The sequence below is a fragment of the Bos indicus genome, chromosome 6 (assembly GCF_029378745.1).
Source record: "Bos indicus isolate NIAB-ARS_2022 breed Sahiwal x Tharparkar chromosome 6, NIAB-ARS_B.indTharparkar_mat_pri_1.0, whole genome shotgun sequence".
NCBI lineage: Eukaryota > Metazoa > Chordata > Mammalia > Artiodactyla > Bovidae > Bos > Bos indicus.
The window spans coordinates 89,606,176-89,619,365 of record NC_091765.1 but is presented as its reverse complement, the minus strand read 5'-3'; the positions used below and the strand labels follow the sequence as shown (position 1 = coordinate 89,619,365).

The following is a 13,190-nucleotide window of genomic DNA, read 5'->3' as shown; positions in this document are numbered from 1 at the left end:
GAGAGACTGTAAGAGACGCTGTGACCAGGTGTCCTGGCGAGCTCCCCCTCCCCCCTACCCCCACTGCACAAACCTTAAAAAAAAAAAAAAAAAAACTTATCCACCACTTTCTGATTTAAGGCCATTACTGCCGCCTCCGTTTGCGCCTTCCAGGGTCCAAGAGTTCCCCACTTTGCCCCCAAAGCCTCTCAAAGTGTTGCCTAAGCCTGAGGAAGATAAAAAGTTTTTTGAACAGTGGAGATTTTAAAACAGACTGCGTGCACAATATGCAGAGCACGCTCTTTGGAGAAAACCCCCTCAGGGGGGGTCTCACCCAGGCTAAGAAAAAAGCGGACCGGTAAGGGGATTTAGCAACAATTTGAACCCCGGACTTGCGGTTGCTCCGATTCCAATGGGAGTGGCTGGCCCCCTGCCTGAGGGCATTGTAGGACTTGTGCTAGGGTATAGCTCGCTTTCTTTTCAAGGAATTTGGGTGGTGTATGGTGTAGTAGATTCAGATTATATTGGAGAAATTAAAAGTTTTGATCTCGCTGCCTACCAAAACTGTGCAAATTAATAAAGGTCAAAGAATAACACAGTTTTTGCTTTTACCTTATCAGGCAGGAAAAAACTTGACTTCTCAAGCTAAGAGCCACAGAGCATTTAGATCTAGTGATCTAGCCTTTTGGGTGCAGGAAATTACAGCTCCAAGGCCTTTAAAAGATCTTTTAATTCAAGAAAATAAACTGTCAGGGCTATTAGACACAGGAACAGACGTCTCTTAACATTGCTGGGAAAGACTGACCCAGCTCCTGGCCAACACATACTACTGAAAATGAGTTGAGATTAGAGAAAGTGATATGCGGGTTGGGAATGCTGTAGAGAAAAAGGTGAGGGAGAGTTTAAAACCTTGAAGAATAGTGAGTTCCCCGTTGCTGGAAGTATTCAAGCAAAGATTAGATGGTTGCTTGTCATCTAAAAAGCTATAGACCAGATTTAGGTTACAAAACGATAACTGGAGAAGCTTATTAAGATGTTGTGCAACACCTGTTTACTTGCTTCTCATATTTAGGTCGGCCAAAAGTTTTAAAAAACTGATAATGCCCCTTTGAAGCTGTGGAGAGATTGTTTACTAACTTTAAATGATTTCCAAAAATTATTAGGGGACATTAATTGGATATGCCCACATTTAAAACTGACTACTGCAGATTTAAAGCCTTTGTTTAATTGCTTAAAAAGCGATCCTAATTCCAGTTCTAAGAGAAAGTTGACTAATAAGACAGACGGCTCTTGTTAAAGTAGATGAGACTTTAAATGATCAGTTAATTAGGATTAATATTACCAAAAGATGAGATTAAATTATTCTTCCCACAAAACATACACCTACAGGATGCTTGTGACAAAAAGGCCCATTGGTTCCATCTACCAGTGACCCCAAGAAAAATAGTTTTATCTTATCCCAGCTCAGTGGCACAATTAATTATAAAAGGAGGAAAAAAGAAGTGTGGAACTTTTTAGAAAAGAAGTAGCAAATATAATAATTCCATTCAATAAGGATCAACTGCAAGTCTTTTACAATATAGTGATTGGCAAGTTGCCCTGATAGATTTCAGGGGTCAAATTTTGTTTCGTTTGCCCTCAAGCCCCCACAGTCGTTAAAAGTTCAAAAATGTTAGATTGGCAGTTTGAGGATACCTGTGGAACTTTCCAACCGTATGTAGTTCCTACGCTCCCCTTTACCCTATGGGGGAGGGACGTGCTGTCTCAAATAGGAGATACTCAGAGAAGGGTTTTCTCAATTTCTTAGTTATCAACAGGTGGTACAATTAACAATACTTTATATATTGTTATAAATACGTAATATAAATATATTTGCCTAACTACAGTTTGCCTAATTAGGTATGGGTATAAATAAAACATAATAAAGGTATACCTAATTCTATTTATAGATCTATACTTACTTAATTTGTATATAAATCAATATATGTATTACATATATACTGTATAAATGTATATTGCAGTAATATAATGTGTGTGGCTGATATTAGTTGGTATGGATTGATGTGCTGTGATGATATATGTTCTGTATGCTGTATAATTATATATGTGTGACATGTATTATTGCAGTACATTGGTTTGTGTTGGTTGGTACTGGCTGTGTGCGTGTTGTATTGCTGTAATATATATGAATTAATATATTAATTATAAGATTAATTCAAGTATATTGATTTATATATATTGTATGTCAATAAGTTTATACTTGTTGCCATATATAAATACATTTTACATTTAGGTATATCTGTATACCAAAATGAGATAAGGAGGTTATACATTTATTATTTAAATTTATAGAGACCTAAACTAAACATTAGACCTAAATTAACATATCTCTAAATTTATGTTGTTAAAATGTAAATTTTAAAAAATTTTAAAAATTAAATTGACAACTGCTTGATAATTCCTTTGCAATAAAAACCCCATAGGTGTAATTGGGGTGGCCAGACAAAAAATTGGTTTTATAGCAAAACAGCCCCCTAGAGTGGGTACATCTTCCTGCTCAAACTAAAACTGTAGTGGCTTCTTATCCGGGATTGATAGCTACTTTGATATTAAAGGAAAAAAGCGGAACATTGAATTATTTGGTAAAGAGCCATCAGAAATTGTAATTCCATATAATAAGGAACAACTTGATGCTCTTCTAATGTTTGAAAATTGGCAGATTGCTATAGGAAACTATTTTGGTCAAAATTTTTGCATCATTTACCCTCGCATGTTTTGCTGAATTTTATATCCAGACATCCAGTTATTTTTTCTGTCAGATGTAAACAATCTCCTATTCCAAATGCTCAAATAGTTTTTACTGATGGGTCAGCAAACGGTAAAGCCTCCATAGTTACTAAAAATCACCAAAAAGTTTTAGAAACACGGGAAACTTCATCTCAAAGCGCTGAAATAACAGCAGTCATAGAGGCTTTTCCTATGTTTGCAGATGAGGAATTTAACCTTTATTCTGATTCTCAGTATATTGTCAGGTTGTTTCCACATATTAAAACTGCGGTTTTGTCTGAAAACAAAACTACCATATTTCATTTGTTAACTAAATTACAGCAACAAATTTGGAAAAGAAATAAAATATTTTTCATTGGACACATTCGGGCTCATTCCAGATTGCCCGGCCCTTTAAATGCCTTTAATGATTTGGCTGACTTGTTAACCAGAAATACAGTGGCTACTGTGATTGAGGAGGCCAGAGCCTCTCACTCACTTCATCATCAAAATGCTACTGCTTTAAGATATCAATTCCAAATTCCCAGAGAGACTGCTCGAGAGATAGTGCGTTCTTGCTTACACTGCCCCACTGTTTATAATAGTCTACCTATGAGAGTTAATCCTCGCGGTCTTAAGCCCAATGTACTCTGGCAAATGGATCTAACTCATGTTTCTTCATTTGGAAAACTGTCCTCTGTTCTTTAACGGTAGACACCTTTTCTCATTTTATTATTGCAACTGCTCATACAGGGGAAGCAATTAAAAATGTAATACAACATCTCTTTACTTGTTTTTCATATTTGAGCCTGCTAAAAGCTCTGAAAACTGACAATGCTCCTGCGTCTAAGTCTTTTCAGGAATTTTGTATAAAGTTTCAAATTAAACATAATACAGGCATCTCTTATAATCCCCAGGGACAGGCCATTGTTGAAAGAGAGCATCAAACATTAAAAATCCAAATTCAAAAACTAAAAGAAGGGGAGTTTAAGTATAGTTCTCCCCATCAAATCTTGCAACATGCTCTTTTCGTAATAAATATTCTAAATACTGATCTGGCTGGACTACTGCAATGCTTCGTCATTGGTGCCTGGAGCAATTAAATGCAAAACCATTAGTCAAATGGAAGGACCTCCTCTCAGGACAATGGAAGGGTCCTGACCCATTATTAACTAGCGGTCGAGGATGTGCTTGTATTTTTCCACAGGATGCAGATTCTCCAATTTAGATCCAAGACAGGTTGATTCGCCATGTTGCAGACCCCCAGACATCCAGTTCCCCCATTGCTTCGATCACAAAAGAGAAGCCCGCCAGAAGGGGAGGCAAGATAAACATCGAGATCCTGGCACGACCGACGGGGCTGCTGCAGTGCGAACTCCAACCAGAAAATAATTCTACTTATTCTGTTTTGGCTTGTCTATCCTCTCCTTATGTTTTTCTCTTTACCAATGATTCTGGAAAACTTAATGTACATGTGACTTTCACTGGTGGACCCAATGTAGTGACTTGTGAACAATGCATGCTCTTATCTTGTTTAAACCCTCAATATAATGTTTGCTCCTTTGTAGTGTTACAACGTCCACCTTATCTTATGATGTAACCACTTATTGATATGTTAACTATAGTCTTGCTGTGTTACAACAACTACAAGATTTAATGTGATCATGACAATTTGTGAGTACTTATTTTAGGAATATCAGCTTTAATAGCAGCAATTACTTCTGTTACTGTGGCAGCAATATCATTGACTCAACAAGTGCATACTGCCCAATATGTTGATACCATGTCTAAAAGTGTTTCTTTAACTCTAGCAACACAGGAAGCTATAGATAAGAAATTAGAGATGAGAGTAGACGCCTTAAAAGAGGCAATAATGCATATTGGGACTGAGTTACAGGCTTTAAAAGTGAAAATGGCTCTGTCTTGCCACGCTGATTACTGGTGGATATGCGTGACACCTTTAAAGGTAAACGAGACAGATTATGAATGGGAAAAAATCAAAAATCGTATCTCAGGTGTTTGGAACAGCTCTGACATTGGCCTGGACTTAGGGAAATTTCATAATCAAATACAGACCCTGGAACACTGTCGACTGGATTTTACCACCGCTGGAGCAGCTAATGACTTTTTTCTCACCTTCTCTAACTTTTATTTCTGGAAAAAACATTCTGTCTAATATCTTTAGTTCTGCTTCTCATAATCATTCTTCCTTGTATTGTCAGGATTCTTCGGCAGAACATTCAAAAGCTCGCGACTGAGCTGCATCTGGCTGTTTTAAGAAATAAAAAAGGGGGAGATGCCGGGAGCTGGCATATTGCATATTGAGTGCATATTGCATATTGAGTGCAGCACTTTTCAGGATCTGGAATAGCTCAACTGGAATTCTATCACTGCCGGTAGCCAGCGTGAGGAACTCCGCCCATGACAAAGGTCATGAGGAAGGAGGCTCGGCATACGCAAAGGCGGGATCGAGCTTCAGGAGTCCCCCTGGAAATTCTCGAGCATATACCCCCAAAACCAGAATCTGCCTACTTTCTGCTTTGTGCTTTCACCTACACCTCTGACTTTACGGGGGGCTGTCCCCCACTACCTCTCTGAAAAAAGTTAGCTTACAGCTCCAGTTAATAATTCCTGGGTGTGACAGTGTTTAACCTACAAACTCCTTTGGAAATCCTCTAGCCTGCCTGAATAGGTTTTTCCGGCCTCATGTGATTGTTCAGAGCCTCCCAACTGTGAGAGGCAGGAGATGTTCTAAACTGTCTAAACACAGATTCTTTTGAGTAGTTAAAAGATTGATTAGAAATTGTATTGGTGAAGGGATTTTCACTTGTTGGGCCAATGTTTGCTGCTAAGTTTCCATATCCCTTACCTGCTGTGTCCCTGGCAGTGTATTGGTTAATATAATTGGTGTAAATAGTAGCTTTAATGTTTGTAACCTGGGACCCTTGAGTTAATTCTTTTTCTTGTTGTAGCCCACCACACCTTTGCGCTGTAGGAATGCAACTGTATCTAATGCTTTTGGAGGGTGGCTCCTGACCAATCACCTTTAGAGAAAAATAAGTTTTCTGAAGAAAAGGTCTTAAAATGTTAACAGGCCTCCGGGCCAGAAGATGATGCAAATCACCTAAGCTTTTGCATATGATAAGTTTGCAGGAAGAAAGCCTGGTTTGCTGCAAGACTCTACCCCTTCCCCCATTATCCTCTGTGCATAACTTAAGGTATAAAAACTACTTTGAAAAATAAAGTGCGGGCCTTGTTCACCGAAACTTGGTCTCACCATGTCGTTCTTTCTCTTACCTTCTGGCTGAATTATTCAGCCTCTTTTCTGCACTAAATTTCCTCACTGAGCTATCCTTATTTCAGCCTCTTTTCTCCACTGAATTTCCTCACTGAGCTATCCTTATTTCAGCCTCTTTTCTTCACTGAATTTTACTGAGCTATCCTCATTCTATTACTCTTTATATCCTTAATTAACATTTAATTAAGCAATTGTTTCCTGATCTTCGCCTACGCCGTCTCTCCTTCGAATACCCTGGATCAGCCGGGGCTGGTCCCCGGCAGAACAGATAACATTTTTTTTAAAGATAGCTACAAGAATTAAAAAAAAAAAAAAAAGAAATTTTTAAAGAGGTATACTTGAGTAGCAAGGTACAAGAAGGTCCTTACAAAAAACAGCCATATATTATTATTGCTCTCATAATATTATAGTGACTCTCACACTAAGGGGAAAGGGCCAGTGCACAGTTTGGAAAAGCACATTCTTGGGTTGGTGAGAGCCAAGGAGGGTGACAGCTATCAGCAGATGAAATTAAGTATAACTTATAGTTTGGTTTTTCCAGTAGTCAAGTATGGATGTGAGCTTTGGACTGTGAAGAAAGCTGAGTGCTGAAGAATTGATACTTTTGAACTGTGGTGTTGGAAAAGACTTTTGAGAGTCCCTTGGACTGCAAGGAGATCCAACCAGTCTATTCTGAAGGAGATCAGCCCTGGGATTTCTTTGGAAGGAATGATGCTAAAGCTGAAACTCCAGTACTGTGGCCACCTCATGTGAAGAGTTGACTCATTGGAAAAGACTCTGATGCTGGGAGGGATTGGGGGCAAGAGGAAAAGGGGACGACAGAGGATGAAATGGCTGGATGGCATCATGGACTCAATGGCTGTGAGTTTGAGTGAACTCCGGGAGTTGGTAATGGACAGGGAGGCTTGGCGTGCTACAATTCATGGGGTCGCAAAGAGTCAGACAGGACTGAGCGACTGAACTGAACTGAACTGAACTGATAGTTTGATTTATCTGTGTAGCAAATGAATGTCCAAGAGGAGAAAAAGAAGCTAAGAAATGTTGATATAAATCATCAGATTTATCCAGTAAAGGTAGAATGGTTTTCCTCAGAAAAAAATGAAATAAACAGTGTTTAGTTTGAAATATTTTATTTTCATGTTCTTTGTAAAAACATCAATAAATATTTAGATTTCTCTTTTCTCAGACATAGAAAAGCACTGCATAATTAACATGAAACAAGGCATTGTGCCTTACAAGAAAGACATAAAATGTCCAAAGGGTATTTAGAACATTGTAGCTCTTAAAGTTTCAACATGAGAAATGCTGACAACATACTGTGAAATCATTTCAATAAATAACTAACATTCTTTTAAACATTTACAAACACATGCATTTACAAAAACATTCACAAAAACATGTATCCCCCCACCCGACAATGAGTTCACTATCTGTTTCGATCCTCCAGCTTCTGCCACAAGGGCTGGCATAATGTGGGCTCCTCAGAAATATTAATTTCATGACTGGCAAACATTTGCAAACCTTCTACTTCAAACTCAGTAAGAATCAGGACTAAATAAACTTTTTTTCTCATAAAATAAATAATACCAATAATGACAGGATGTGCAAGTAGATTTGATCACATCCTTAATCATGTCACATGTAAATATTAACATAGAATCTTTGAAACCCAAGCAACACATAAATAAATAAATAAGTAAATAAGTGGAAGAACCCTCCTAAGAGATGTTCAAACATATTAAGCCTGATCCAGGTGGCCTTAGGAGCTGGTGATTCCTCTTTTCCCTCTTTGATTTCTGTAGGGGCAGGGTCTACTTCTGGAACAGCCATCCAAGAGCTTCTGTTTTCCACCTGGTCAGTTAGAGCTGGCCCTGCAGGAAGAAAAGGTTTTCCTTAGTAGCTGCTCCAGAAGACTGAAACAGCACTCTTCTCCTTTCCCTCTCCCTGGGTTCCAGAGATTTCTGAGTCCAGTCTTCCCAGCCTGGCATCAAGTGGTTACTGCCTGCCACCTGCTATACTGTGTGGCAGATGCCTCTAGGCTCTCTGATACTCTTATTTAGGAATGGAGGTGGGGCCTGCAGTACTCACTGTATTATTGGCTACAAATAGCCAATTCTATTTGATGCTGAAGCTGACACTCCAATACTTCAGCCACCTGATGGGAAGAGCTGACTCATTTGAAAAGACTCCGATGCTGGGAAAGACTGAAGCCAGAAGAAGGGGATAACAAAGGATGAGATGGTTGGATGGCATCACGGACTCAATGGACATGAGTTTGGGTAAACTCCGGGAGTTGGTGATGGACAGGGAGGCCTGGAGTGCTGCAGTCCATGGGGTTGCAAAAAGTTGGACACCACTGAGCGACTGAACTGAACTGTCCAACAGCAGTGAGAATTTTAATGAAAGCAGTTTAACCCACATTCATTTGAATGGGGAGAGTCAAAGGCCATGATGGAAAGCATTGGCAATGTTCTTCTGGCATCAGAGCAGATTAATGACCTTAATGGCAAATTTAATTCTGAAATAGTGGTTTTTCATTCCTTCAGCTAAATCCTAGGTTTCTCTGATATAATTTTCAGCAGGCAGAATGACTCTAGTCACACGATGAATAAAAACCACAACTCACTAGTTTAGCATCTTATCGATGATTTTCTTAACCATGGGAGCGGCGGGGTTGAGACACACTTCCTGACCAGTCTTGAGAGTGGCTCTGCAGAGAGAAGGAAGAATCTACGTGAGTTGGGTGGCCCATTTGGGGGTCGGGGTGGGGGCATCGGCACGGTGGGTGGTGATGACGAGGACAGCAACGGAAGTGACACTTACATGACTTCAGTTTGGTCGCAGTGGGGGCCGGGGGTTGTCACCTTCACGCTCTGGATGTTCTTGAGGTGAATCCCCTGCAAGGTCTGCAGGCACTGGCAGCGCAGTTCGTTGACCACGGGCGCCCCTGCGGGAAGGACAGAGTGGGTTAGGGGCTGTCCTCACAGGCACCCACCCACCCCCGTCCCGCCCTGGGGATCCGGGTCTCACCTGCTGCGCGCCGGCCGGCGGCCACCAGGAGCAGGAGCAGCATTGCTGCGCGGAGGAGCCGGGGGGCGGAGCTCGCGGCTGGAGCCATGGGTGTCTGCTCGGAGGGTCTGTGTCTGCGGCGGCGGGAAGGCTGGCGGGAGCGCTGGCTGAGCGGGCTCTGTGGCTCCCCGAACCGAGTGAACCCCTTTTATCCTGATCAGAAGGGCGTTGCTAGCCCGGGGGTCAGGGAAATTCCCGGTCCGGAAGGAAGGGGGCCCCGCCCGCCTCACGCGTAGTCAGCGCACTGAGGTGTCATCCCTGTACCCAAATCCCCACGCGACGGTGAGTCTCCCTCCACCACGCTGGGGCTCCAGCCCAGATGGGGGCTGTGCGTCTCAGGCCACCCTGGTCGCGGGGCAGGGAGAGGGGAAAGCTCTGGGAACACTGGGGAGAGACCCCCACAGGGTTGGGGAGGTGGTCTTAGAGACTTCGTTTTCTTTACTTCAGACTGGGGGAATTAAAGAGAAGTAAGCATGTAGATATTGTTTAGTTATCTATCCTCTGCTTCTATATATTTCTGCCTCTCTATATTCAATTTTGCTTATTTCATACATGAGAACTGGGATCAGTGTCAAAAGCTGAATTCTGGGTTAATTTCAGTGAAAGTTGAGGGCTGTAAGACGATCTAGTGTTTTGTGTTCTGTTCAACTCAATATTCTCTTAGCAACACTGGAACTTCCAAAATTTGAGGCAGATCTCCTTTTCCACCTAAGAAGGGTTCAGAGTTGGTCTGGGAATATGGGGTTGGTGGTCACTCTGAAGCTGTGGGCGAGCTGGTCGGGGTCTCCTCTTCTGGTCTGTCTTTGGACAAAATAGCGCATGGACACAAAAGAATGCTTTCTGCAGCATAGCACCCTTACACGGATGTGTGCTGATGAAATAAAGAGGAAAACACACATAAAATCCTGTTCCATTCACTGAAGGGGGAACATCAGTGTTGGTCCTCCTTTTTCTTGAAATATTGATGTCTCTCTTTTCTGACCAGAAATTTCAGTTTTTTCACCTGATGCCTTTACTATTTTTTCATCAGAAGTTTTAGAGCTCTTGCATTGACTCAACATGAAGTCTAGAGGTTGAAGTGTAGTTATCCAGGTTGGCTGAAGATGCTTTCAAACTATAGTGTTGGAGAAGACTCTTGAGAGTCCCTTGGACAGCAAGGAGATCAAACCAGTCAATTCTAAGGAAAATCAATCCTGAATATTAACTGGAAGGACTGATGCTGAAGCTCCAGTACTTTGGTCACCCTATGTAAAAAGCCGACTCATTGGAAAAGACTGATGCTGGGAAAGATTGAGGGCAGGAGGAGAAGGGGCACTAGAGGATGAGATGGTTTGTTGGCATCATAGATTCAATGGATATGAGTTTGAGCAAACTCTGGGAGATGGTGAAGAACAGGGAAGCCTGGCAGGCTGCAGTCCATGGGATTGCAAAGAGTTAGACACAACTTAGCAACTGAACAAAATTTCCAGATTAGATTCAGACCTCCTGGAGACATGGAATACTATAGGAGTGGGAAAAGAAGAAAAAAGTGGCCTCTGGCCTAGGGACAGGCATCTAGGAACAGGGCTCTGGGCAGCCCAACTCAGTGGGTGATAACTCACATCCCACAGCCAGCCAGCCTATAGCGACAGCACTTTCATCGCTATCTATTACCTACACACAAGGCTGTATATTGTGCTTATTTAACTTATATGCTTATTTAACTTATATGCAGAGTACATCATGTGAAATGCCGGGCTGGATGAAGCACAAGTTGGAATCAAGATTGCCAGGAGAAATTTCAATAACCTCCGATATGCAGATGACACCACCCTTATAGCAGAAAGTGAAGAAGAACTAAAGAGCCTCTTGATGAAAGTGAAAGAGGAGAGGGAAAAAGTTGGCTTAAAACTCAACATTCAAAAAACTAAGATAATGGCATCCAGTCCTGTCACTTCATGACAAATAGATAGGGGAACAATGGAAACAGTGACAGACTTTATTTTGCAGGGCTCCAAAATCACTGCAGATGGTGACTGCAGCCATGAAATTAAAAGACACTTACTCCTTGGAAGAAAAGCTACGACCAACCTAGACAGCATATTAAAAAGCAGAGACCTTACTTTGTCAACAAAGTTTTGTATAGTCAAAGCTACGTTTTTTCCAGTAGTCATGTATGAATGTGAGAGTTGGACTGTAAAGAAAGCTGAGCACCGAAGAACTGACGCTTTTGAACTGTGGTGTTGGAGCAAACTCTGGGAGACGGTGATGGACAGGGAAGCCTGGTGTGCTACAGTCCATGGGGTCACAAAAAATCAGACACGATTGAGAGACCGAACTGAACTGAACTAAACCTACACAGTGTTAAACGTTTCCTTGCTCACCTCACAGTGGTTATGAGAAGTGAGTTAACATGTGTGAGAGTTGACTGGGAATAAATGCCTTATAAATATTTGTAAACATTTAAACAGATAAAATAGAAATAGCTTTTTTCAATATAACCTAAACACAAACTCTGTTTTAAATCTTACGATAAAGAAAAAAAAGGTAATAGAAATGTTCACCTCTCAATTTTTCTTTTTATATTTAAAAAATTTCTGTATTAGTTTTTTTGAAAAGAATGCACAGTTACACTCTATTAGGAGATGCACGTACATGGGATTTGGGTGGTTTTGCTTGTTTGCTTTTTGTTGCTACTTTTCAGATCTATCATTGCTTTATTCTGTAGCCTTGTTTTCAATCACTTCATCTGTTAGAAAGGAGTTTGAATTCAATACTCTTCACCTTATTTATTGGAAAAGTCTTATTAAAATAAACAACTGTCTTTAAAAATATTCTAGTGTTTTTCAGTATGATCCTGAAAGAAAAACCTGGGACATTAAAGGAGTATTAACATTTGTATTGAAAGTGAAAGTTGTTCAGTCTGTCCAGCTCTTTAGGACTGCAAGGACTGTAGCCTTCCAGGCTCCTCTGCCCATGGAATTCTCCAGGCAAGAATACAGGAGTGGGTAGCCATGCCCTCCTCCAGGGGATCTTCTCAACACAGGGACTGAACCCAGGTCTCCCGCATTTGGGGCAGATTCTTAACTGTCTGAGTCATAATATTTGTTTTAAGCAATAGAAATGAAAAACAATATAAAGGCTATAAAATATGGTGACAAGCTCAGGAATAATTGAGAATTTGTGTTATTTCTTCCCTTGTTATCAATTATTTTGGGGGATTTCATGGGAAACAAGCCAGGTATACAAAAGTTAGGCTTTAAAAGTTGTAAAATGTATTGTTTTGTTTTCTAATTATAAGTAATGCAGGCTCAGTTTCTAGAGTTTATAAAAGTCAGAAAGGCATGAAGAGATTATTTTTCCTCTAATCTCTCTTAATTTTTGTCTACAGCACAAATTTAACAAGTCACTGAAAATTTGCTTTTTTTCTTCAACAAACATGGTAGCTGACAAGTTATAAGAGTACACAGGGTTCTGGGTGAATACGAAAGCGGCTGTTTAATTTATTTAGTTGTCACATACCATTGCCAAGTTACTAAGCCTCTGTACCCACCCCAAAATGCAGCACAATGATTTGGTGCCAAATTCCAGGCTCTCTTCTAAGAGTTATACAAATATTGACTCATTCAATCTTTCAAACATCTCTGTGAAGGTATTTGTTATTATCTTTGTGGTACTTTTTAAGGTTACAAATAAGGAAACAATTGGAAAGAGATTAAGGAACTTCCCAAAGTTCACAAGATATTGAAACTTGGGACTCTAACCCAGAGGAAATGACTTTTAACCATTGTGCTATTATAACAATGCTCTGTGATATATAATTTAAAATTTTCAGGGGATTTCCCTTGTGGTTCAGTGGTGAAAATACCTCGCTTCCAATGCAGGGAACATGGGTCCCATCCTTGATTGGGAAACTAAGATCCTGCATGCTGAGTGGTGTGGCCAAAAAAAAAAGTTATTTAATTAATTAACTAAATAATTTTTTGGACTTCCTTGGTGGTCTAGTGGTTAAGAATATGCCTGCCAATGCGGGGGGCATGGCTTTGACCTCTGGTCCCGGAGGATTTCACATGCTATGGGGTAACTAAGCCTGTGCTCC

The 13,190-nt window shown here is 40.7% G+C and overlaps 1 protein-coding gene across 2 annotated transcripts; it reads right to left on the bottom strand.

Moving 5' to 3' along the window:
* Positions 1-7,156: 7,156 nt before the first annotated feature.
* LOC109560573 (growth-regulated protein homolog gamma) lies at positions 7,157-9,247 on the bottom strand. Of its 2 annotated transcripts, XM_019962915.2 has the most exons (4): positions 9,074-9,245; positions 8,867-8,990; positions 8,670-8,753; positions 7,157-7,914 (listed from the first exon to the last, which is right to left on the bottom strand). In XM_019962915.2, coding segments are annotated over exons 1-4 (297 nt in total). In that variant the 5' UTR covers positions 9,162-9,245; the 3' UTR covers positions 7,157-7,913. The 2 variants fall into 2 exon arrangements, with proteins under 2 accessions (XP_019818474.2, XP_019818475.2); XM_019962916.2 differs by lacking the exon at positions 7,157-7,914 and having other exon boundaries at positions 8,669-8,753; positions 9,074-9,247.
* Positions 9,248-13,190: the final 3,943 nt, after the last annotated feature.